Source organism: Athene noctua, chromosome 1, assembly GCF_965140245.1.
Source record: "Athene noctua chromosome 1, bAthNoc1.hap1.1, whole genome shotgun sequence".
Classification (NCBI taxonomy): domain Eukaryota; kingdom Metazoa; phylum Chordata; class Aves; order Strigiformes; family Strigidae; genus Athene; species Athene noctua.
Genome location: NC_134037.1, coordinates 231,160,974 through 231,188,942, shown reverse-complemented (window position 1 = coordinate 231,188,942; position 27,969 = coordinate 231,160,974). Strand labels below are relative to the sequence as shown.

General features: G+C 38.1%; 1 protein-coding gene across 3 annotated transcripts in view; it reads right to left on the bottom strand.

Moving 5' to 3' along the window:
* Positions 1-27,969, bottom strand: part of NAA16 (N-alpha-acetyltransferase 16, NatA auxiliary subunit) — a 74,658-nt gene that overhangs the window by 43,998 nt on the left and 2,691 nt on the right. For all 3 annotated transcript variants that reach the window (XM_074912402.1, XM_074912393.1, XM_074912413.1), the window contains exons 2-7: positions 16,586-16,670; positions 14,259-14,363; positions 9,174-9,331; positions 7,913-8,047; positions 1,881-2,034; positions 247-366 (exon numbers count right to left, since the gene is read on the bottom strand). In XM_074912402.1, the coding sequence (XP_074768503.1) occupies positions 247-366; positions 1,881-2,034; positions 7,913-8,047; positions 9,174-9,331; positions 14,259-14,363; positions 16,586-16,622 (709 nt within the window). In that variant the 5' untranslated portion in view covers positions 16,623-16,670. The remainder of the gene's footprint in view (positions 1-246; positions 367-1,880; positions 2,035-7,912; positions 8,048-9,173; positions 9,332-14,258; positions 14,364-16,585; positions 16,671-27,969) is intronic.

Below are 27,969 nucleotides of genomic sequence, written 5' to 3'. Positions count from 1 at the left end.
ATTAGCAAGTGCTACCTTTAGCTCCAATAGGAGCAAGACTTGCCGTTGGTATTTTCATGCATACAAGTTTTCCAGTGAACATTTTTTTTTTTTTTTAAATGGATAAACACAACTATATCATATTCAAGATTTAAGGGTACCAAATTTTTTGCTGAGTAAACCTTTTTAATCTAAAACAGCAGTGTATCAAGCAGGAGTTTTAAGTATACCCTATATCATACATATTTTCAGTGTATCTTAACTTACTAGGTTGTAGGGCCTTTTCCAAGCCTTCATAATAATACCAGTTTTCTGCATTGCGCTCAATTAACTCTTTGTATATTTCACCAGCTTCTGTCAGTCTTCCCAACTTCAGTAACATCTCTCCTAAAAAACAATGCAGTAAAAAACTGAAATACATGAGAAAATACTGATGACTTGCAAGTTTACAAAACTAGACACATAAAATTGGGCTTAATCATATGTAGATGCTGTAAAAAAGGTTTTATTATTCCCCAAGACATTTACTGTGTATTTCAAGTGATACTTGAAGCTACCACACACATAGCTCAACTCAGTTTGGAGCATTCAGCACCTGTGAAAGTAAAGATTATCTGCATGTCTGGATGTGAGCATTTAAAATAGCTATTGTAATTATCAAAGAAACAAGCAACTTGTCCTTCCAGAACTCCAACACATGACTAACTTTTTACCAGGCTGTTAACTACAGCTATATTTTTCCCACCAACTAACCAGTTTTTAACTGAGTAGCAAACCAATGTGATCTAACAAGTAAATTGTTCTACTGGGTCTAGCTTGCATGGAATTCAGGTTCTACACAGCAGCCTGTACAGTGTTGTATTTCAGTATTTGTGACTAGATGTTGATAACGCACAAATGTTTTTCTACTGCTAAGTAGTACTTACAGAGCATCAAGGCTTTCTCTTTTTAATTCCACTCTGCCACCCAGCAAGCAGGCCAGGATGGACACTAAGCTGGGTGTCAACACAACAACCCGGACAGCTGACAAACTGGCCAAAGAAATATTTCATCAATATAGTGTCACACTTACTAATAGAAATTGAGGGGAAGGAGTGTTTAGGCAGGTGGCCATTGCTTGGAGACTTGGTGAGCATCAATCTACTTGTGGGAGGTGGCAAATGATTGCCTTTGCATCACTTGAGGATCTGGGTTTAGCTTTTTTCCTTCACTCAAGCTGTCTTTATCTCAACATACAAGTTTTCTTGCTCTTGCTCTTCCTATTCTCTCTCCTGTCTTGACAATGGAAGCTGGGGGAAATGAGTGAGCAGCTGTGTGGGGCTTACCTGCTGGCCAGGGTCAACCAACCACAACTGTGCAAGCAAGGAGCAGCTGAATATGCTGTTACACTATATAACTGCACCCATTCCAGACTGTTTTAGTACTACAAATCCACAAAACATCTGTGGGTTATTTTTAACCAAAAAAGCCAACTTTGGTATTCACTTAAGTAGGGTAATACAAGTGCATTAGAAAGCTTAAGAATGAAACCAGAATTTGATACTTCAGTCAATTTTTTTTTTTAAAAGTCTTTGTGCCACAAACAGTATTCCTCATGAGATTAGAACTAGGTTAATACTAGCTCTTATTTATGGAAAGCTACTCTAGTATGAACCAATGTCATAATCTCCGACATCTCCTCTGTTCTTGTGTCAACCCAATTTCAACCACCTGCATCCACTATCCACTTTGGTAGGACAAGTTACTTGAGCACAAAATTGTAAAACTGGTGTTACCAGTTTCCCTGTAGTAATTGTTTCAAATCAAAGACATTGCATGTTTTCTTTTACTGCTTTAACATATCTGAAAGGCAGTAGCAAAAGTTTGGAACAAAACTGGTTGAAGGAAGAAGAATGACTTACCTTTTATTTCTTCTACTATTAATTTATCACATATTTGCTTTTCATATGTCTCTATATGTTCTAAAGACTCCTGAAATAGATCTGCCTCTCTCATCACTTGATTTTGATATAAAATCAGTTCACTATATTCATAATCTATTTTATTAGGAGGAATCTGGGGGGAAAAAAGCAATAGGTTAGTTAACATTTACCTGTACCTCAGCTGCATGCAGTATTACAGTACATAATAATCAGGCTACAGAATATATCAGGTCTATTTATATACCCATCCAAACATTCAACATTCACATTAATCACAATCAAATTAGATTCATTCAGGATATCCTTTGTTAGAGAATGGTTTAAAAGAATTCCTGTATTTTTCTTTCCTCTACCACTGTGGCAAGCTAATTAAAACCAGAATCCCTGTCTTCTCTCATACAGTTCAATAAAATTTGCAAATATCTTGGTAATCTTTTCCTTCTGAAGGACTCATGTACTCCACAACAATTTTGTTCTAAGTTCCATAGCAGATTGCCGAGATATCACAACACCCGTTTCCAGCATACCAAAAATTCTGGATCAAGCTATTTCCAAGAGCAATGAACCACCCAAATACTGGTCACAGCTTGACAACTAGAACTTTTCAGACAAGTAACCTACACTGTTTTTCGCTAACCAAGCGTTCTCTGTACTACACTTCAATCCCCCAGAAGGTATAATGCACAAGCATGCAAAGACTGTTTTCAAGCAACAGATAATTATTTTTGAGGTCCGCTGCCAGTTTCATACCTAGGACTTTGTCTACAGGCTATAGCAGAACTAGTGCCACCTTCCAGTGATACATAAGCCACTGAAACAGTGTGACATCCAAAAGTATTCCTTTCTAGGGATAACTCCCTAAAGTGTATTTAGGCAATGAAAAGTCCTGCCTGAGTTATAATAATTATTTAATACTAAATGCTCTTCACTAATATACACAGAAGCTACTACAATTACGAGTAAATCACAAGAATTTGAGACCAAATGCAGCAGTCTGCAGACAATGCACTGCAGATCTATACAACCATTTACTATGTGAAATATACTGCCTCAATAGAAATTATGGAAGGAGAGACAGTTATAGCCTAACATGATTTTTTTAATAATAAAAATAGCTAAGAAACAACTCAGCTTGATAAACGATAATGATTCTTTCCCATGACACTACATACTTTTCTTCCTGAGCAAGCAACACTTTAAAGTCACCCTGGTCACCAAATGGTTTACTATTACATTTGTTTTCCCCAAGTAAAGCTTTTCCTCCATTTTCTTTAAAGAACCAAGTAATTTAATAAACAACAACAAACCAAAACATTAAACTGGATTAAATTGACATTCACATTAAAAGAATCCTGTGCTAAACCACTACTTCCAGCCCTTCTCTAAACACAGATCAATTCTATGAGATTTAACATTCTGTTTAAATGCTCTTAGCACTTTGAATTTTTAGAAGGAAATTCTTTTAGATAGAAATGCTTCAGAAGACATGCTAACACAGCAAATGATGGCTAATGGAACAAGACTAGACCTTGCGCATACTATAGTCAGCAGGTAGCATAAAATCCTACCTGTTTCCTAAAGTATATTTCTTCTACCTGCAGCTCCATTCCTGTTTCCACATTCACTCAATTTTTACCCATATTAAACACTGGCAGTCACTGCTTCACAGTTAACAGATGCAACACGGGTTAAACATTTAAGCATGTCTTCCTGCTTACTCTTACTGTGATACCACAGAATAAACTGCAGAAGAGCACTTAAGTTCTCCTTCACTTCCCCCATAAAAATATCCCCTTCTCCAATACAATACACATATATAAATTCCACAAGTCATACAGCTTTTTGGCACATCAGGAATTGGTTTTAGGCCTTCAAAACATTGATTACCCCTACAACCCTTTAAAAAAAAAAAGTATTAAAGACAAGAAACACATCAATTAATCTTCCCATAGCTCTTCTGGCTTGGCAGGACTAATGAAAGAAATTATGAAATGTCAAAAAAAAAATCAAATTAACTCCCTCTTACACACAGGACAAATCCACCAGAAAGATACTGTGCTTACTGTTGCTCCATTTAAAAAGCTATCTTTAAAAGTTTTTGAGGAAAACTCATTTTTAAAGATTTTGAAAGCTCATCAGGTTAATGATGATTTAAATGTGCAATTCATCAGAAGGCAAGCATCTCATAACCCCAGTGCTTAATCTGAATAATCAGATTGTCTAACAGAGAACAAGATATTCCATAAAAATTTTTTCCACATTGTTATTGCTGCACAATACATCTTTACTAATCCCTCCCCCCAGAAGATTTATGATTCTTGCACAAGATATGTCCAACTTTCTTTTGAACTAAATTCTGCTGTTTCAGAATAAGTTTTGTCCTCTCCTGGACCAAAAAAAGAACCAGCTTTACAACCATAGATGCCCTAGCATAACTGTCACTGAAAGAATGTGACAAGATGCAGCCAAAACATACCTAAGAGCAGACCCCCAAAACTCCAGAGGTTTTCTGTCCATATCTGTAATTGTGGGCCTGATGCAGAAATTAGGAATAAAATAAAAATTAAGAATAAAAATTTTGTTCTGGAAAAGAAGAAAGGAAAAACGGGACATACAACAGTAAAACAAATTGCATAGTTGTTTTACACCTCTGCTCCCAAAATTTTAATTCTGAAGTGATGCTTAAATAATTTAATTTAACTTGGACAGCACAGGCTGTTTTATTTTCTGCAATGATGTCTGCATTCAACCTCATAACCTGTTTTTGACTGAAATATTGTGCATCTGGCTTATTTACAGCTTTCAGATGACAAGCAACGTTGACCTGGATACAGTAAGATAGAAAACTGACCATTTCCAATGACAACTTAGCCATTAGAACGAAACTGTCAGTGATAAAAAAGTGATTTATCATTTGAATTTGTTGCTCAACTTCCTGCCACTACTTGTTATTTTAATTTTCCCCACTAAGCGATCATTCTTCCCAAAACCACTATCTAAACTGTACTAGTCACCTAGATTTTTTTCTGCTTACAGTAAACAGAATGGCAGCCCTTCACTAGACAGCATTTTCTCTAGTCCTCTTATCTTTCCATATTGTTATTTTTCTAGCTTTTTAAGAACAGTGTCATCAGTTTTGATCTCTCAGTAATCAGTGTCCTACAGAGAAAATCCCTGCTGCTTCTCTGAAATAAGGGTGCATTTTGCTTTTTACCCAGAAGTCTGCCTAGAGGGACAATTTTACAATAAGCTAAGTCAATGTAACTGCAGCCTGGATCAACAAAGGCAGTTCACTTCCCTCTGTTATTCCCCTTCCTCTTTCCCCTCTCACCTCACAGTTGTTCAGTTCAGCCAATCAATCCTTCAAATGAGTGATTATTTTTCTGTCACTTTGGCTTCCTGAACCAGCCCTCCACGAGTCAACCAGTGCTGCACAAGGAAGCAGTGGGAGCACACAGGAAAAAGTCAGACTACTGGTTTTAGCAACCGCTTGTAGCTAGATTAGCTCCATTAGTTTGTAATACTGCATCTTCAGATACTCACCTACAATCACTAAAATGACAGTTCCTTGATCTTTTTCTTAGTTTTACTGCTTGATTTTGGCTGTGTTAATTCACATCTGGATGGACAGAGCTGCCTGAGTAATCCAAGTAAATGAATATGATCACCCTATATCACCATTATTTAACAATTATTGTGACTGAAGCGTTTTACATAACACATTACATATACTTCTTTGTTCATTAACAATAACAGCAGACAGTACCAGGCCTAATACAGATTGCCATAAAACTTGTTGAAAACAGTTTGCTGAATATTCCCATTCACCAGTGATTTGGAAATCTTTCTGTCTTTCAACTCTCATTTTAAACCTTCAACAACATCACCCTTTTATCACAGTCACATACAATATTCTATCAAGTCAGTCACAAAAGTTCATCTATTGAGTTGGAGCACATACAAAGTACAGGGCAAGAGGTGAGACTTGGAAAGTATAAAGCAAGCAAGAAGTGTACCTCCTCAAAGATCAGTGGAGTATCCTGAACAAAACGATTTTAAGTGCAGGACTGCAAAATACTCAGAGACCGCTCAAAAAGTACATTTGGGGACTACTGTGGAAGAACTGAAGTGTGGCAAAATCAACCTGTGAGTTTACCTGGGCTCTCCTGACTGTTCTGTACCCAACACACCAACTCTCCCTTCCAGGGCCTGGGGCTCTACATAGGTCTACACTCCTCAGGGAGCAAGCATAGCAAAGCACAAGACTCCTATTTGCAAGTGAATTAAACTAATTATGGTCATCATTTTTAGTGTTCTAGGGGAGAAAACACAATATATCACTTAACTGTCTCTACCAATCTCAAAAAAGAGGAAAGGCTTGACAGGACTTTCTGTCATGTCACGCTGTTCAACATTTGTAGCATATTTGTCCTTTAATGCTTAACCAGCTTTTTCACCATTTTCCTGTTACTGATATTATGCTAATCAGCAGTTAAACAACTCGTTCACGTACAAACCATTTTCCTATTTATGGAAATTTCCCCAATATTTCCAGCTTTACTAAAAAATGGTATCAGAGTTTGAGATCTTCATAGGATTTCTTTGTTTTAGGGTGAGATTTAAGATTGTGATAAATTGCACAGCAGACTCAACTGATTTAGTCTGTTTAGCTATGGCAGATGGTGTTTAAATCTGACTTGGTCACTAAACTGAAGAGCGTATCATCATGACTGCCCTCAAATAAGCATATTTACACACAAACTTTTAGAAAAGACAACATTAGCAGCACCACTTCCATTCTCTCCCAGGGGCCAATAAAACTCTTAAACCCTTAGTCCTTGAAAGAACCTCAATTTCTTACACTTCATTTGCAGTTTTTCCATCTGTTATATATTCTTCCTAATTTGAACAATCATTTCTACACTGAACTCAGATTGGGCTCTTCTGACTCATTTGAGAACCATGGCTTTTTGGCTGTCAAATGCTCATAAAAGATGATCCAGTTTTCATTTAAACTTATTTTCCATTTTTATTCAACTCTGGTTACAGCTTTTCTGAAATATCAAGCTGTACATACCTGGCTTGCAAGATCCTTTGTTTGACCATGATACATGATCAAAACACAAACACTGATCCCTCCTAGCAATTATTAATTTCCTTTCTTACAGTTATTCCTATTCTGGCTGTGTAAGATCTCAAATGCAGTTCTCAAAGGATGTGAGATTTTTCTTTAAAAAAATAAAATCACTAACTATAGGTCAGGTAATAACTTAGGATCCGCACATGATACTTCCACCACACCTCCCAAGCTGAATGCATCTATGAACATGGTCTTTCTTTCCATGTTAAAGAATAAACACATACACTCTGTTCTGCGATTTCAGAATTGGCAATTCTGCATTACCAAAAATGGAACAAAGGAATGGTCTCTCTCAAATAAAGTTATACTCAGTGATTTGAGAAGTGTACCATTTGATTTACTCCAACAAGTTTCAGTAACACCAAATCTTCACAAAGAATTTTCAGCTACGCTTTCGTGTTACTTTGACATCGAGCACCGATTTTAAGTGCATAATATACAGATGCATATAAAGCATTGGAAAAGCCTCTTTTCACATTCTTTGTAGAGATGTAATGTTATCTAGGCTGTGACAGGAGAAAGGGCTAATGAGCACATACAACACTATTTTTCTGAAGTTTTATCTACTGTAAAGGGACAGAATCATCACAGGTTTTTTACAGCTACAAGCCTCACAAACATTCAAGTAACTCAGTTACTCCACATCAGTCTATCCTTGTATCTTCAACCCTAACACACTACTGCAAGGGGGAAAAAGTACTCCTGCACAATTTTCATCAGCTGCAGAGCTCCTGGAAGTCAAAGCAGAAAGCTCCACAAGTAAAATAATTCTTAACTTGTTTCTAATTAGTTCTTCCTAATTATGAAGAACTAATTCCTCAGATTCTGTCTCATACAGAAAGTGTTCTCTTTCCATAATAGAAAGTCTTACCTGTTGGGTTTTCCTAAACTCTTCAAGTAGTTTTAAGGCCATATCATAATCTTTTAGTAAGTGGTATGCAATGGCATATCCAATCCAAGAAGCCCGTTGAGTGGGGCGCAGTTGAAGTAGCTGGTATCTTGTCTCCTTCAGCAAAAGTGATTTAAAAGTAACAGAGATGTTAAAAAAAAAGAGTTACACCACCTTTATCACTATTTACCACCAGTATGGCTAATATTTTAAAAGATCTTTTAAAGCCCTAGGCAATTTTTGAAATTCTAACAGCATGGGGAAAAGCAGCATGTTTCTATGTCATAAGCCTGGGGGCTACATTCTAAATATAGAAGTCATGGCACAAAGCATAAAATCTCTTTGTTGGGACACAAAAGGTGTCATTTCCAAGCATACCTCTAAGGACCTAAATTATTTCCAAAGATAGAGCTTTGAAATCTCAGAGGGGTTTCAATTAGAAAGCATGAGCTCACTGCCACTGGAAGAGCAGTCTCACTCTCCTCATGCCCAGGCACAAGGTCCTCATACTTACACGGCTGCAGCACTTCTCACATTCCCTTTCCAAGTCAAATCATATCCCTAAGTCAGTTATTCCCTTCCCTTGCATTAGCAAATCCAAAATTCTCAGTGAAGAAGGCCAACTAATGCTGAAACCCACAATCTAGTCCTCTAGTGCACGTGAAACAGAGGATCGAAGAGGAACAGGTATTTTCTCCTTCACAGCCAAATCGGTTCAACCATTTTGAAACCACTAACTCTGGTTTTAGACACATTTTAAAATTTATGATAAAATCAGCACTGCGATTCAAGAAATCAGTCATCATGGGGTAAGTTTCCCACATACTTAGAAGAAACATGACTGTTTATTTATCTCAAAAAGCACCTTCAGTATACACACCCAAAACACCATTTGCAGTACTTCAGAAGAACACAGCGAGTGTTCCTATTTGCTAAGCTTTAAAGTCTTACCCTTTTTATTTTCATTTTTAGTGAAAAACGTTTTGAGAACTAGAGCTTTACAAGGTGACCCACAAGTCAAATTGCACAGAATGACTGTATTTCTAGTTGTATTATGTATTGAACATTATACAGAACTCCGCCGCAATACATTTTCATGTTTTCCTAAACAAGATCTTAAAACACTTCTGAAACAGCAAAAACAAGTACCAACATAATTACCGCCAATAAAAGACTTAACAATGGAATAGAATAACAAGAGAATGCTAACAGCAATAAATGGGAATTCAAAGAGAATACTTACTCTATATCCTTCTAAATCCCTCATCTGAATCTGCAACAGAGAAAGATCTCTCAAGATTTGTAGATTATCTTTATCTAGTTTGAGCGCATTCCGGTAACACTTGATCGCTTCATCATATTTCTTATCAGAACGTTGCAAAAGACCATAGACATGCCAACCTAATGTGTGTTAAGGAAGACACATTCACAATTTTCACAAAGTAACTGAAGTGCATCTGTGTTTCAGACCAAACAACTTGGTATCTTCCTTGAAGATCAGCACCCTTTTAGGTTTGATTACTACAGCCAGACTTTACTGACGTATTTTAAAATATTAAATGCTTCCAAACAAACAATAAAGTCTCATTTAAAAATCTTCTGTTAAATCACATTCATAACCCCCCAAAGTAAAGTTTACACAAGCTAAATGATCCAAACTCCATAAGACCCAGAAGAGTTACTCCTATAGATGTATTGTTTAAAACATACTACCTTAATTAGAGCACCAATTCTTACTCCTACAAGTGTCTCATTCTAACAATTGGTGTTTAAGTTCTACTTTTCCTCACTTGCCTATCTGTAACCTCAATTAGTCTCCAGATTTTACAGTAAGGGACAAACACAGAGCTATGCTTTATTCACTGACAAAGGGAAATCTTAGCATTGCTGTGTGTCAAAAGTCTTTGTCACATGCTCAGCACCTCAGATTTCCATCAGCAGTGTGCCATTTCAATAGACTTGTCTCTCACAAGCATCTTTTTTCATCCTGGAAAGATTCTGAATTCAAAGCACGAAACTAACATATGTCACAGCAATGCATCACACTGTGTGTTTACACCAGTCTCAAAAAGTCATATTGAAGGAAAGATTAATTGACATGATCTACCTTTTGCTGCTCCAGGTTACGAGTATCTCATTGAGGCAGCATACCCCACAGTATTAAGTCTGAACTTACTTTGATTTTCAAATTACAAGTGGCTTGAGTTTTCTCAAGCTGCTCTCCCATGTGTCCCTGAAGCAACAAAATACAGCAAATCTTGGAGAGGTATACATATGCTTCACTTGCTTTCCATTAAGATGTCACAAATAACTCAGTGCTAATAGGCAAAATATTTAAGAGTTCTTATGCTACTGAACTGAAACGAAAGCAATTGTTTCCTCTAAAGATACAATCATTTATGAACTTTGCATCTCAAAGTTGAAAAAGCACATAAAATTCAACGTGTTATACCTGGTCAAATTAAATCAAAGAAAAAAAATTAAGTTCCCTCTTTCTTACAAAGACTCATATCCTGAAGTTCTAAAAATGAAGATATAAAGCAGGTTCGTAATTATCAAGAATAGAATATATATAAGACTCCACCCAAAAGACAAGACTTGTGAGAATTAAGTCTGAAGGAAATTTCTAATAGATAAGCAATAGACTGTTTTGCATTTCTACAGGAACACCAAATTGATTTCAGCCAGCTGAAGCACACAACTCCACATGCATCTTAGACAGCAAGGAGAGCTGCTATTGCTGCCATGACAATTTAAGACTAAATGGGAAAGGGGGACGAAATTATTTTGGATACAGTTACAGCAGTTGGTCTAACACTGCTACTTCTTTCTATAAATCCTCCCTTGCCTATTTGAGCTCAAGTATTCAGGACATAGATCAAAGTTAAATGTAGCATCTTTGTAGGGAGAGGCGCTCGGAAAATCTCGCAATGTACAGGAAGAACAGGGAACTAAAGATCTTGCGATGTACAGAAAGGTGTATATAAAGCAATTGTGCAGTTAATAAATTGAACAAGAAGCAACCACCATATTGGTGTTTGTGCTTTTGTTCCTGCGAAGGTTTTAACCTCCTGCAGGGGTTAGCTGTGATCTGAGCGCCACATTTCTGTGGCTTGGCAGATAGAAAAAGACAGCTAATACCTTACCACAACACATCTTCATATACCTGCCTCAGAACTACTGATATTTTAGATTCTCATCTGAAGTAAAGATAATTCTGATCAAAAGAAGTTAATTGCACTTTAACAGTGTAGACTAAGATGATGCTTTGAGTAATTTATTAGGCATCATTACCATGCCTGGATTGAATTGGGAATCTGGTTTAATCTTTCCAAAAAAATCATACTCTCCACCAAGTAATCAAATAAAGAAAAGCATTAACCCTTTCAGAAATAAGTGTGTACAACAGTCAAGACTAAACATAAGAAATTTTAACAGCTGATACAAGCCAAGAAAGCATAGTGCCACCAATTTATTATAGTTGACAGCTCTGAGCAGTCTTGCCTGTGCTTCTGTAGTGTCCTGAGTCTAACACGCCACTACCTGAAACATTTATTCTTGAAGTAAGTGTAGATCTCTGACTAGACTACTACTCAAGTTATAACCAAAAATGGGTCAGAATTAATTTGTAGTTTGACCAGAAAATTTACAGATTTTTAAACAATTTTACAACAGGTATTTTCCCCCAAATCTCAGTATGGGGAACCCCAGAATTAAGGTCTTCTACTCCTCAAACAAGTCAGAACACTCAAGTGACCAGCTCTATTTTCAACACCCTCTACCAGGTACCTTCTAAAAAGCACAGATGACAAAATACACCAAAAGCACTTTCAAACGTTACTACAATAAAGAACACATGGATGTATTGCACCTCCTCAAAACCAGCTACTAGAACAAGGTGACTTTAGCGGCTACTGTCCACCTCTCCCTTCTAGCCGAGGGAATGACAGGCATTAAGCTCATATAAAACAGGAAATGTAAACAGTATTTTGGAGTAACACCCAAGCTTTACTTAGGTAGCACCGAGGATCAACAGACCTTCAAGTTTTCATCAGCACTTCACAGCTAGTCACAAATCTTTCCAAAGGATATAGAAGGGAACTCTATTAAAAAGCTCAGCCTCAGATCTCACTTTTCTCATGGACTAGAATATATACCTTCTCCTAGTCTTGACTCTCCCCGTGTACTGGAGCCCCACCATCAGGAGAGATTCAGATACCTAGGTAGTAACATTATGATAGCACTTCAGGTGTTCTCAAAGTACAGTAAAAGAGGTCTGCTGTTTCTGTAGACTTTACCAAGAGATGCCAACTGAACATACTGTGACAAACCTGATGTCTAGCCTGGAATTAGTTTATTATCAGCTAGCTTGTGCTCACTAGAGAAGTAATTCTGCACAGACAGATTACGGGATTCTCTGTAGAGCTGTAACCATACATAGTTGAATGCAAAAAGTCAGAACTTCTTGCTTTGTCAGAGCCAGCTCTGTGGATGCAGCTTAAAAAAGCCAACATTTCTGCTTAGTAGGATTTAGATGAGTTTACACTTTCTTTGAATTTAGAAAACAAAAATCTTTGTAGTCTTAAATTCAACAAGTCAGTAAAACGGTGATAAAAATCCACTAAAACTCATAACCAAAGAAAAAAAAAGTTTTGTTTTAAAACTTGTCCAGAAAGATGGTCCCTTCGACCACTCCACCCCCCAAATTAGATCTGAAAATGCTCAGATCCCTCCAGCATTTGTAGGGAAGGCTTCTAGAGAGTTTTAAGAGTCAGCATGAATCACAGACAAGAAATAGTGATGCTGATAAACCCACTCTGGAATTTTGTTTAGGAGTCAGAATCACCCAAAATTCGCTACTAACTCACCCAGATTGTTTTCCTTTCTGATTTAAGGTGCAAGACTTCATACATATAGATTAAAGTTGCTTAGGTATTCCTTAGGCGGTCAGCTCTTAAGATCAAGGAGGTACAAATTACTTCTGTTCTACAGTACACCTCTACTAACTGATAACCTCCATACACTTAGAGGTTTTTCCCAGCCTCAAGCTCCCTGGACATTTAATAGAGGAATGGTATAAACAGCCATCCCTTTGTCTTAACTAGATTGCCATCAGAAAGTGTTTCCTGTGATACTAAAGGAAGGTGGGGGGTTTTAATATTAAAACCTTAAATATTTAATGGAAAATTTACCACTTACAACATGCAGCTCAAATGCATACAAAACATGAAAAGCATTCAGTGAAAATCTGAAGTAGCCTCCTATCTGTGGCTTATCCCAAAAGTCTGGGGTAGCTATTAAGTATTTCACAGGTATAAACTTCTGGAAGACAAGCTTAGAACAGAGCAATAGTTGTCAAGCCAGTAGACCTACACCATTATCTAAAATTTAATGGCAAAATAGGTATTTTTCATAGCACCTCTAGACTGGATTTCTTATACCTGTCTAAGACTAAAACTTCAGAAAAGCCCAGATTTTTACAAGCCATACCTATTCTCTGCCAAAAATAAACAGCATAGATGGTCTTTTTCCTAAGAGATAAATGTAAAAGGTATTTTTCTTAAATATTCTGTGAAATTGTACAAAATAAAACAAAACCTTATTTAAAATAATTGATTACCAACTAGTATTCACTGTACAAACCTGTCCTGATTTCAGCTGAGATGGTTTCCTTCCTAGAAGCTGGTAGGAGTACTGGATTTTGGATTCAGTGTGAGAATCCTGTTTATAATACACTGATATTTTAGTTGTCGCTAAGTAGTGCTTGTCCTAAGTTAAGGATTTTTCAGATTCCCATGCTCTGCCAGCAAGCAGGTGCACAAGAAGCTGGGAGGGGGCATGGCTAGCACAACTGACCTGAACTAGCCAAAGGGATATTCTATAACATAGGACATTATGCTCAGTACATAAACTAGGGGGAATCGGCCAAGAGGGGTGGATCATTGCTTGGGCATTGGTCAGCAAGTGGTGAGCAACTGTATTGTGCACTTGTTTCTGACTCTTACTGGTTTTTTGTGATATTCCTTTTCATTACAAACATTATAATTACATTTTTTAAATTATTATATTTTTAGTTAAACTGTTATCTCAACCCACAAGTTTTACTTTTTTCCAATTATTCCCCCCCTCCCACTGGAAAGGGGGAGGAGTGAGCAAGCAGCTGCATGGTACTTAGTTGCTGGATGGGGTTAAACCACAAGATCACATTTTAGACTTTAATACAGACCACATTATGTACTTCAAAAGTATGTACTGATGTAGCAAAAATCATACATGCAGCAGTGAAAACTCATAGCAAAAATATCAGGTTTTGTATTACAAAGGATACAGACATGACTCTTTACATCATTACGAAGTCCTTTACGAACAAATTCATATGCTTCTTCCTTCTTCCCTAAGCAGTTCAAGGTCAGTCCTTTCATCGCAAGCGTCTCTGTAAGAAATATCATATACTTTATGTTTCTGGCTTCCCACATGCCAGTTTCACAGTGCAGATATCCTTTGAAGTTGTTACACAGTGAAGTTCCCCATTAAATGATAAATTTAGATCAGTATAGCAGCCTAGTACAGCTGAAGACTGTCATATGGAAGAATTTTCTTTCCTGAAATTAGTCTTAAAGACCACTACAGAGCATCATACAGATATGATGAACACAGACAACACAAGCTTTATTAATTAAAAAAATACACTTCATTGCCTTTAAGGGAGTTAACAATAAGCTAAAGCATATTTAGAGAGCTGCTCAATGTGTGTTACAAGTTCCTGGTAGGAAGAATAAGAAAAAAATCATTAGGTTTTGTCATACTGTAAGACACAGATCTCTGTCACAGTCAGCTCCAACATTACAAGTTGCTTACAAAGCATTAGTTAAGAGGAACCTATTTCCTGCTAAAGTATCTTGGGGGTAAGAGATCTTCTCAAAGTAGTAATATTTTAATCAACACTCCAAGAGGCACAAGATTCCAAATAATACATTGGTACAACCATTGCTCCCCCCTTCTCCCATTCTTCAAGTAACACTGTGGGAAACAAGTTGCATGTAATGCATGTTCTGCGCCTGAAAGCTGTTCCAGATTCTTATTTCAGGTTTCTTTGCTAAATAAACCCACTCAGTTTTGGCACCTGCCAGAAGATTAGTCACATTTTCACCATAGTACTCTGGTTTTCCCCCAATTGCAACCTCTTCCCCAGTATTAATGGCAACAGTCCACCATCTCAAGGTCAGTTGTAACAGCAGCTTGAAGTTACGTTGATAGACCTCTTTAACACCTTTTTCTGTAAAAAGTACACCTAAAATGAATAATGATTAAAGTGAGCCAAGGTTTTTGTTTTGTTGTGCTACATCCATACTGTAAAAACAAAGAAAGCTAGAATGATATGCTCCAAATAATATCAGGTAGCTTGAAAAAGTTATCACCACAGCAGGAAGGAGGGCAAGCTACTCCTACCTTCCCACACAAGGGAGACCACTGTCCAGCCACAGCAATCCCCCTATTTGCCACCTTCTCACTAAATTTTTCAAATTCCTTGTCTCTGAAGCTAAGTGTGACAACAGTACAGCTTCCCATCAGATCATTTCAATGGCTTAGTTCTGCTTCAGCTGTTCGTTCCAGGCTTTGCTCCCAAGCTTCAAAGCCATTAGTGGCTCACAGCCCAAGAAGTATGTGGACTGCCAAGTCAGCTAGTTGTCCTGGAAAAGTTTAAGAGGCAGCAAGAGCAGAAAAGACAGATGTATACTGAGATGTTATAAAACACAAGCGCTAATAGAGACAAATGCATTAGGTCGGAGCTGGACAGGCCACGCGAGCTTTTAAGCAACAAGAAAACCGTACTTTTTTTCACTAGAGAAGTAATGAAGAGAAGCAAGAAATAGCAGACACTGATGGAAGCATGAAAAGGATTCGGTGAACATTTTGCCAAGATCTGACAATGTCGAAGAGGAAAATCAGCCTACCGACACAGTACATGCACACTAAGTGTTAGGTTGCTTCAGCAGCAGACAAACAAGAAAAATGCACAGTATCAGAAAAGACTGGCTGAACCATGCAACAGAAACCCTGTAATACATAATACTAGAACATTTTATTGAAGATTAAGTTCTGACAGATGTAAATAGAAGCAACATTTTGCTGCCCCATTTCCTGAAATATTTATCAGAACAGGATCTCCAGATTTTGTCTTTAGCTTCAAGTCTTAGCAGAACAGTATCACACTTAACTTTGCTTCTTATAAGCAGCAATTTGGTATGCAGTACAGAAAATTTAAGAGTATGAACTTGACAAAGCCAGCAAGAAGGCAGAACACCTTAATGTAATATTCAAAAAAAGATGGCTTGCTATTAAATAGGAACATAAGAAAAGCCCACACTAGCATTCCAACCCAGAAACCTAGAAAGACAACTTACTTGGAAGCTTCACTGAAGTGTGCTTCCACCATATATTTTGATCTTCATCATCCCACAGCACAGGAGTGACTGAGCTGCGGTGGAAACTTGGTCTGAATGCACAAAGACTAAAAATCCAGAGCAATTATTCAGTCATAAGGACAGAATCACTCAGCAACAGGCTCCTTTCTTTCCCAACAGTATGGAATAGACTAATTATACATTTAAGATCACATGGGGGGGGGGGGAAGTCTTTTGAATCTGCAGTTACCTCCATGTTCAGCAAATTTCGGGTTAGAGAGGATCATCTTGCAGAACTTGAGTCCATTTTTGTACTGTTTCTGTTCGTAACATTTCTGAAAGAAAGGCAGAATACATTCACTGAAATGCATTTAAAAACAGTTTACAAATGCAGTAGTTCTTTCAGCAAGATATGATAATCAGATCACTACCAAGCTCTAGTTGAATATGACTTCATATTACATTGACTTTTTCAGCATTCAGAACAGTATCTGCCTTCATTTACATGCAGCCAATGCTCTACCTCATGGCCTCCTTTTTATAAACGGGCAAAATCTTTTACAACAGAAATAGGAAAGGCAAGCAGGAATGTCCACTTTGATTCAGAAATTCTTAAAATACACATATAAAATAGCAACCTTGACTCAACAGAACTTTTGAAAAGAGTTAGTCTTTAAGATTGTAGACACTTCTTTCAACATCTCATTTTCCTGGCCTAGTGACCTCCCAAAATAAAAAATCTCAAACAGAATAATTTCCTTGTCACCAATGTAGACTTCTGGGAGGAAGAAACCATGAATCAGGATAGACCTACTGTAACCTCAAAAGTCTATATACAGACATTTGGGGAGGAAGCATTTAGCTGGGTATTTTAAAAAAATCTAATTTCTAGCTGCAATAGTACAAACTAAGGGCTACTTTTAGATTTATTTAGGGTACCATTTACCTAATCACTGTGTAGACTGGCAAACAATATGGTTCAACTGTGGGAGCACAAGGTAAAAAAACAGGACATGTGAACCTCAGTCCTTTCTCTATCTTTGAAATATATTACCTGATTCTAGTAAGGTCTTAGTAATTTAAATCTTTTATTGACCACTTTAAAACAAATTTACTTAAGCCAGTTACAGGCATGCTTGTATCAGTAAGCATGAAAGTAATTTAAGGTCATTTAAGCTTCTTAACTTGAAGAAAAAACAAAACAGGCTTAACATGGCACCATTTTCAGTTAATAAGGTGCATTGTCCAGCTGTAATTTAGACAGCTATTCTGAGAGAAACTATGTCATTCCAGATCCAGCTAGAGTACTTCAACTGTCTTTCACAGATCACTCCCATTCCATCAATCTTCCAGGATGGAGGTAAAAAAACCCTCTTAAATCAATGCAGAGTGTAGCAACTCCTTTGCAGTCATAACACATCATCACATTGCTTCCCAGGACACAAGCAATACAGAAACATGCCTCTATTCACTCCTGGGTAACTGGCTAAGGTGCCAAAACAAGGGTACTCCTGCAGGCTGTTGGAAAGGGCTTAACTGCAGTTTTTAAGTCTCTGTTGCCTGAAACTTAACTGGAGACTTAATCATAGAATAATTCAGGTCAGCGGGAACCTTTGGAGGTCACCTAAATCGCCCCCTCAAAACAAAGATCTAACCTTGATACTAGATCAGGTTGCTCTGCCTGGCTGACTTCTGGCAGGATAGCCAGAAAGTTCCTTCCCATCAGAGGCAAACAGTTGCACTATGGCAATTAACATTTACACAACAAAAAGGACTTGAGAATTTTCAACTGAGACTAGCTTCCACATCTTTATCTGAGACAAGTCAGGTTACAGCAAAACTTGGTCTCCTCTAGGGGATGGTCAAATTCTCCTAATCATCTATTTTCTTCCTTCTTAACAGAAGATGCTTAGTATCATTTTTAAATAATTGTAAGAAAACACCAACCATGCTCTAAATATGCCTAAAAAAAGTAGAATAGTGAGTGAACATTCATCAACAGTTCTTCAACTCTTGCAATCTTGAGTGAAACTCCAAATATACAGTAATGCTTAACCATAGAACAGAAGCTACTTGAGTCAAGTTTGCACTTAAAACAGCTTAACTACTGGAGGAAATCTTCTCTATTATTCTTTTTCTGACATTCTTATTCTCTAGAGTTCAGTCTCAGGGCTAGAATAAGAACTGAACTGAGGTAATTATAGACAAATTCGAGATTTTTGAAGAACAAAAAGCATCACATTTCCCAAAGGCCAACGAACAAACAGAAGTGGAAGCTCTCCACAGAGAGAAGCACGAGTTCAACGTTCACAGTTGTCTGGCTTGCTGATAGACAACCAGCATACTTGTACTTGCCAACAAACAGGTTAGCTCACAATCAGACACAAACCACAGCATTTCTTGCCCAGCTGCTAGCTACTAGACAAAAGAGGGACTGAATACAAAAACATAATGAAACTGTATCAAATACGGCTTTATACAATTCTACTGCTTATGGGACAAGCCTTGCTGGTTAGTCAAAGTGTGACTTTCCAGCCCCACTCCCTCCAAATACATACACATGCATTTGCAAATAGTTATATAATTACACCAATATATTGGCTTAAACATATACCAATATAAAAGTATTTTTCTCAGCAATGCAGATTGACTCATCATCAACACAGATGTACTGGAAGGCTTACAGATTCAGTTACATGGACAAGCCTGGGTCTTTAAAGCACCCAAGCTTCATGAATGGACTGCTTTAAAACTTCTGTCTGTCCAAAAACTGTGAATGAGCACACAATGCTCCACCTGTAACTTCTTTACAGGAGACCAGTGTTTGATGACACACGATACCATCTCATTTCATAGTACAAATAGGAATTTCATAGTTGAGGAACCTGATGTCTCCACTATGTATTCAAGTTTTGTGCTAATCAGGACAAATAGAGCTGAAATTCGATCATGACTATCTGTCCCATTGCATTATGTCTTTGGTACATTAAAAGTTCAAGCTAAATATGCTGGGTTGTTTTAGATTTTTAAACAGTCTTGTATGTTGTGCTTAATGTGAGGTTCCCCATCACCCTTTTATGGCAACAATTTCCCACTAAAATTAAAGTCAAATCATGAAAGGCTTACACACTTGAAAACTCAAGGGGAGACTCCAGAAGACCAAAATGTTATCCAGAACTTCTGCTACCAGATGTTCCTGGAAGGATGTTACCTCCTCTGGCAAGCGTCCCATCCTGGTTTATTCCCTTTTTCAACACTAACTCAAAGATATAATCTATCTGTAGACTTTGCCATACAATTAAAATTGACATCACTTCAGGTTAAGTATCATGTGCCTCTACATAGAGGTCAGATGGGCACAGCATCTAGGAAGTAAGTGGAAAGGTAGAAAATACTAGTAACAAGGATACACAATTGAAGAGCAAAAGGAGACTTTAATTCTACATTACAGTGCTTTGCTCCTTCTACTTAAGGAACTGCCATTCACAAATTCTAATTTTTTTTTTCTAAATGTCATGATAGAAAAACATAGACAAAAACCCTTCCAGCCTTTAATCAGACAAAACCCCTTCCACTACTAAATACCTACAGAATCAGGGATATGAATGACTAGCTAATATTACTCATAAAACAGAAGGATTTTGTGCATCACTACTCAATCCCATAAACCATTTACATATAAATTATGTTTAACTACTTGCAACATCAGGTTAGTAAAGGGATGCTTTTACAGACTACACCTCCCTAAACAAAGCATTTATCTCAACAAAAGATGTTTAAGTGACAACAGTTACATTTTTCACATACAGAAGACAGTTTAATACACAGATCAGTAATTTAATGGCTGAACATCATCTCACTACGTCTCTCAGACAGTATCACTCACTTCTGAGAAGCCATATAACAAAAAAAATCTGAACTGGCTACTCAGAGAGACTACAGTTGCAGCAACCAATTCTCTTCCCCACTCCCTGTCCCTAGTGTCTCTGAATGTACTGAAGTGACATTATTTCACAAACAATTTTCATACAAAGGCCAAATAAAATGCAGTACCCCACTCAAAGAATGAGGACACATATCACATCAAACCAAACAGCAGTGTTAAGCATAGCAACCTGGCTTCCTTGATCAGCTTACATGTTTTAATAGTTTTAAGATAAGATGGTCTGTGGCTGTAACATGGTTGCTGCAAAGTTCAATCCAAATGAGACGCACTGACTAGTCTCATGTCTGTTTTTTCACAGAACAGAATTACAGAATGGTTTGGGTTGGAAGGGACCTTAAAGATCACATAGTTCCAACCACCCTGCCGTTGGCAGGAACACCTTCCACTAGATTAGGTTGCTTAAAGCCCCATCCAACCTGGCCTTGAACACTTCCACGGAGGCAATATCCACAACTTCTGAGCAACCTGTTACAGTGTCTCACCAACTTCACAGTAAAGAATTTCTTATATCTAATCTAAACCTACCCTCTTTCAGTTTAAAACTGTTACCCCTCATCTCATCACTATACTCCCTGATAATGAGTTCCTCCCCATCCTTCCTGTAGGCCCCCTGTAAGTACTGGAAAACTGCTGTAAGTCTTCCTGGAGCCTTCTCTTCTCTGGGATGAACAACCCCAACCCTCTCAGCCTGTTCTTGTAGGGCGAGTGTCTCCAGACCCCTCACCATCTTCATGGCTTCCTCTGTACCTGCTCCAACATGTCCTTCTTATGTTGGGAGTCCCTGAGCTGGACACAGCACTCCAGGTGGGGTCTCAAGAGCAGAGGGAGAGAATCACCTCCCTCAACCTGCTGGTCATGCTTGTCTTGATGTGGCCCAGGTTATAGTTGGCTTTCTGAGCTGCAAGCACAAATTGCTGGCCCATATTCACTTTTCCATCCACTACTACTCCCAAGTACTTCTCCACAGGGCTGCTCTCAATCCACCCAGCCTGTATTTGTGTTTGGGATTGCCCTAATCCATGTGCAGGACCTTGTTACTTGGCCTTGCTGAACTTCATGAGGCTTGCACAGTCCCACCTCTCAAGCCTGTCAAGGTCTCTCTGGATGGCACATTCCCTTCCTCCAGTGTGTTGACCACATTACACAGCTTGGTGTCATTGACAAATTTGCTGAGGGTGCGCTCCATCCCACTGTCCATGTCAGAGATGCTGAACAGCAGCAGTCCCAATACTGACCCCTGAGGAACACCACTCATCACAGCTCTCCACCTGGGCAGAGCCGTTGACCTCAGCTCTTTCAGTGTGACCACCCAGTCTATTCCTCATCCACCGAGTGGTCCATCAAATTCATGTCTCTCCAATTCAGGGACAAGGATGTCATGCAGGACAGTGTCAAATGCTTTGCACAAGTCCTGGTAGATGACGTTAGTTGCTCTTCCCTTATCTACTAATGCTGTAACTCCATTGTAGAAGGCTACCAAATTTCTGAGGCATGATTTCCCCTTGGTGAAGCCATGTTGGTTTCCACCAATAACCTCCTTATTTCCCCATGTGTCCTACCATGTGTATAGGGGGCTTATAAGAAAGATGGGGACAAACTTCTTAGTAGGGCCTGCTGCAATAGGACAAAAGGTAATGGTTTTAAACTAAAAGAGGGTAGATTTAAACTAGATGTAAGGAAGAAATTTTCTGTGACAAGAGTGGTGAAACATTGCAACAGGTTGCCCAGAGAGGTGGTAGATGCCTCCACCCTGAAAACATTCAAGGTAAGGTTGGATGGGGCCCTGAGCAACCTGATGTAGTTAAAGATGTCTTTTCTCACTATCATAGAATAGTTTGGGTTGGACTAGATGACCTTTAAAAGGTCCCTTCCAACCCAAACTATTCTATGTACAATTTTCTTTAACAACAATACTGCAATTTGGAAGTTGGTTTTGCTGCCTTTTGACAAGAACTTGTCAATACTAAATTGTTGGCAGTGGTTTGGATTTAACACTTTTCTCAGATGCTACCAGTGCAGCCCACGTTCTATTAATCCCAGTCTGCACATCAATAGGCTGACTTGCCAGAAACGTGCTGGACCATCAGAACCACCAATACGTAAGCATTTTAACTGTTTTAACTATTTCTAAGTAGCTGAATAAAAACAGCTTCTAACTTAAACTTCTAATAAAGCTTATCAGTCTTCCTTGCTACTGTACTTCCATATAATCCTGCTCGCAGACCTCTCAGCACTCAGTTTCTGCATTGTTCTTACAATGTAGTGTCTTCTCTCTTGCTGCCAAGATTTTTGTGCAAAACTTTTGGCAACACCTAGAATATAAATTTAAACAATTTTAAGATTATATTCTCCATGCTCACATGTTCAATTTTTTTGAACTGTGTGTCTGCAGTGTAACACTGATGGGTGGCTGCATAAAGGAACCCAAGAGCTAGATGTGGAACATCAGAGCCTAGAGAAAAAGGACAAAGCTTACACATCAACAATGGTGATAAAGTTCAGTAATAAAAAACCCTCAAAGGTATCACTGACTGCAATTCTGATCAGCAACTTTTCCTGGAAGCACTCTCACAAGTATTTAGAGGCTGTTCAAATTAATACACATTTCTAAACAAAACCAGGCACAATCAATACAGGATCATCAGCATACTGTCAGTATTCTTAATTGGCATTTAACACTTGGACCTTTTAAAAAAAATCCTTGTTTTGTTGCACATCTCTAAAACACTGTCATCTTCTGTGTCTCTGATTCTGTTTCTCACAGCAGTTGATAAAATTAGTTATGTAAATACCTTAGGCAGATTTTAGGCAGAACTCGGTATATATTGTTGGAATATGCTAGCAAGTAATATACTAAATTATTTACTAGTTTCATAGCAAGGTCTGACACTATCTTGTTTGAATAATATATGAATGAGTCCCAAAAGAGTTCAGCATCGTCTTGGAAATGCTCCTTGTATCATATTTGGATACTTTGCAATACTGACACACGTAAAGTAAGCATCATGATACTACTAAATTTCAGAGAGACTAGGGATCTCTGCATGAGATTCCCCAAATAGCAATCCTCTCTCCACCCTGATTTCAGTTTACTGATGCCTGAGAGTATGAAAAATGTTCAGCTGAAAGGGGCTTCAGCTCAGGGAGGCCAAGGAAAAAGTGTGTTACCACTTTCCCATCATCTTAGATTTCTAGTCCCCAGACAACCCTTCTGGAGTATCAAGATGTTCTTCGATCCTTTCCCAAAGCCCTACTGCTATTTCATATATGCATGGCCACCCCTACTCTCTGCTGGCAAGAGTGGCTCACCTCATCAGCTGAAATTAAAAGATGATAAACTAGCTCTAGCTTTGCTTGCTTCAACTGTCAAAATGGACAGGTAACATAGCACTGTTCTGCATTGCTAGGTCGCCAGGTCTGGGGAAGAACTGAGTCAGATCACAGATGGTGGCATACAATAGAATAAACAGCCAGCATCATATATGGTGGTAACATTTTGATTAAAATACTAACATCACAGTAATAACTTTCACTATCTTCACTCTCTGTATACAACAGGATTTCTTCCTTTAACCAGATTCTCAATTATTTAAGTTTAAATCTACAGAATACACAAAACATTTCCACCTGCATTCTTTAAGAGTAACAGTTGTAATCACTGCTGTCTGTATTCTATATTATTGGCAGAATAAAACTGGTATTTTAGAAAGAACATGTGTGGTAAGAGAATGTTGTTTCGACATTTGTTAGAGACATCTTTACCAGCCCTGTAACTACACCTCTTTTAAAGGGGGAAGCTCATTATTAGAAAGCTTGCCTTAAATGAAGACCTAGTCTAGTATCATGCTGGGCACACACACTCAGTACAACTTGAACCCCTAGAAAATCCTTTGCTTTGAAGAGGCAGAAACAAGAGAACATGCAGTGGAAAGGGCTCTTGCTTACAAGTACTTAGCACCTGTAACTTTTTCACTGTTTGATTTAGCAGAATTCTCTACCATTTATGAACATGTGGATGCCTCTGCAAAGCAGTAACTACAATAGAACACTAGAAGTTAGACAAGTTACAGCCTCATAATACATTTTCAACTAGTTTCTAAACTACACTTAGTGTAGAGGTACAGAAGAGACCAATCTGCCACATCTCCCGAGATGAAACTGAAATTTGCCTAGCAAGAACTCAGACTGAGCAGGTGCTCCACAAGTGAGTGGAACTGCATCTGTGAGCAGTTAAACAAATGAAACCATCAACATCAGCACTGTTCTGTGAAATCTGATACACACAAGTCTTAGGCTTTAAAAAGATGTCTAATAAAAATTAACTTGAAAGCCAGTTCAAGACAATTATCAATGCAAGCCTTCAACAATAACTTCATCTCAACATTCTGTAAAAGATCTCACAGTCCTTGGGACAAAAAAGTTGCATGAATCATACTCATGAGGCCAGAGATCAAACCCACCTGGTACAGGCCATTAAAGATAAAAGTATTAGATGCATAGGGAGAGGCTTATGAGTAAGACTAGCATCATTACAGTTCTCACCAGAATGTTCTCAGCCTTCAGTTATTTATGCCTCACCAGTCCTCTGAGCCAAAGGGTAGATATCTTCATACACACAAAAAAGTAAAGGGCTTCCCACACACACACATCCTGAAGTGCCTAAAACTTTTCATAGCTACTACATCTTGCAGCAAAGGGTTCTACAGTTTAACTACATTTTGGTTAAGAACTTGTTTGCAGCCTGCTACTTCACAGCCACAATTTCTAGCAAACTGAAAGCTAGGCATGACAGCTTGAAAATAGGTAAGTCCCTACTTCTCCAAATTGTTCAGAACTTCTATTAAGTTATTTCTCATTCAAGAAGATCGTTTCATCCTTGCAACGTTCTGAGGAGGCTTGAGGGCAGGACCAAGGGAAACAGCCACAGCAGTGGTCTAACAGCATTCCCACCCCCCACCCCCCCCCCCCCCCCCGATTCACCAGCTTTCAACTACTACACAAGGAAATTGTTTCAACAGAACCTCAAAAATACATAAAAATCCTCAATTCTTAAGGGCAATCCAGCTCACAGCCCATACTCGGTGTACATCAAATTAGGATTTCCAGTCTATGATTTATGTGCATGTTTACATGTGTCCTTCACTTCTTGTGCCATGAACAGCTTAGTACAACTGAACTCTTCTTGCTATTCATCACTTGCTCTGTTTGATATAACCATAGCCAATTAAGAAAACGTTCCAGCACAAAACACAATGGGACTTAACTCTGAAGGGTTAGTTACTATTTATTCATACAGGAGCTTTCTGTAAAAAAAGAAGTCCAGAGTGAATAAACCACCAGCACCATTCCATAGAAGCCTGGTTTATGAGCCTTTCACCATGACATTTACAAACTCCTTTTGAGAAATTAAAACCTAGTATATTTACTTAGGATAAAGTCTTCTCTTAATCAGACTCTCTCAAGTCATTTACAAGTGCGAAGCATGATTTTCCCCATATGAAACTCTTACTGACTCTCAGCATTAGTCTATTGTCTATCCTCCACAATTCTGTCGTTTCAGTAGTCTGCGGCTGGCCTGGCATCCTCACCACCTCTTTTGAAAGTCAGCATTGAGCAAATAGCCTACACTCTTCCTATGCTGTGCCTCCTTAGCAGCACAAGTAACAACCTCATCTCAAATCAGTCTTATTAGTTACACCAGAACATTTTTATTGACAGCTCTATCTTCAAAGGAAGGAATCTTTAACAGATACTTCAAACATCCACTACTCCAGTACTGGATTACAATGCCTACCTCAGCGATATTATTCATCTCCTTTGGGAGACATTAATTAGCACAGCATCATACCTTCCCAAGTATTGAGTTTAATAGTTTAATAACTCCCCCATATCATTACTAGGAGACTATTTGCATGCTTATAGCCTTTTATTATTTCATTAAATAAAATGAAAAAACTTTTAGACTTTTATGAATAAGAATTAAATTAACTCCTACAAACACTTCAAATACTTGCATATTTATCTTTTATCAAAGATGAAATCTATTAAGATTGTCACAGGGGAAAAAAAAGGACACTTCAGAGAAGCTGAGGAACTCCTCAGAGATACAGCACTTAAGATAATTTCCAAGATTTCCTCACCCAAAGAAGATAGATGCCTGAATCAACTAAGCAGCAGCAAGTCACTGTTACAAAGGGATACACTTGCAGATATTTTGTGTTTAATTACTTGAAGTGAAACAGTAACTAAACTGTTCTCAGTAAGAGTAATAATGTCTTGTATCTGAAGAGGTACTAGGACTTAGCTCCCTCAAAACAGGATGAAATCTTCACATGCTAGCCCTTCCTCAAGGGAAACACATTTGCAATTAAAGCAAACCTTATTTTATGTTTATCCAACAATATGTGGAATTCACTGAGAAATCAAACAGTTATTTACAGGCATGATACTATCCACAGTTATATTAGGCATGAAACAAACAGCAGACAATACCTTACACTGTGTGTTACTGGGCAGACACCAATAGCTGTTACAAGACTCTAAGCATTTCTTAAAAACAATTTGGCAAGTAATCCATGAAAGTATGACAACCACTCCATGGCTTTCCTCTGATGCACTCATAAGGACTACTACCATGCCCTGTCCAGACAGACCTGACTTGAATTTATAAAGCCAAAGCTTAAAACTAATTTTAAGACAAGACATAGTTTATATTCTTGGTTCTCAGGTGGAGGAGAAAAAAAAAAAAATCGAAGCTGCTTAAACTGAAACATATTCTGAAGACAAGCTTATAACTCTTGTTTTAAATGCACAAAACATCTGCCTAAGCTTACTAGAAGTAAACATCAAATGCACATTACCAAATTTCAATATCAACAAGCAGCACTTTCAAGTTACAATATGTACATATTTTAGATTGCATCAGCCCCTTTCACTTAAAGGGTCACACGAGCTGAAGACTGATCTTAAGTGGCAAGAAACACACCAACATAACTATATTACATTTTATTTAGCAATGCCTTTCTCCTTCTGTAAAGGGGAATCCAGCAAACTCTCAAACACTTCATTCATGCCTTCTGTGAGACTGAGAAGCAAAAGGGGAGAGCCTGAAATTGCTCAGTTCTTCCCTCCCAAGTAACATCACACCTGTAAGCATCATCACAGCTCCTAGAGGAAGAGCACTAATCTGAGAAAAAAATCCTGTAAAAGAACTGAAATAAGGCTTAAGAAACAAAACAGATCTGGAAGTCAGGATAGCAAAAGAAATGAGCTCCAGCACTACCTTACACTAGTACTGAGAAACTAGAACTATTTACCTATGCTGCAATTACTATTAGTTCCCTAATCACAGTACAGCTAGTTTTAAGTCTGCTTGTTCAAGCACTGCCAAGCATTCAGGCACACAAATTGATGTGGCTTAAAGACCATTTACTCAGCTTCTTGAGGAAGCTTCACAGCTTACACTGAACTCCATGAGGCCACACTCGTTCAGGCAGCTCTAAGCTTCATTTGCTGTTATGTGGGCATCTTGTTCAGACTGCTGATAACCTGTCTTACATGGTGTATGTGTGTGTATATATAACAAGTCACTAACTCCTGGGTAACTCTCATGATCTCCAAATGAGTTTCCCATTTCATGACTGCTAAATCTTCAAGTGTTTGTAAAAACACTTAGTCTTTATATATGA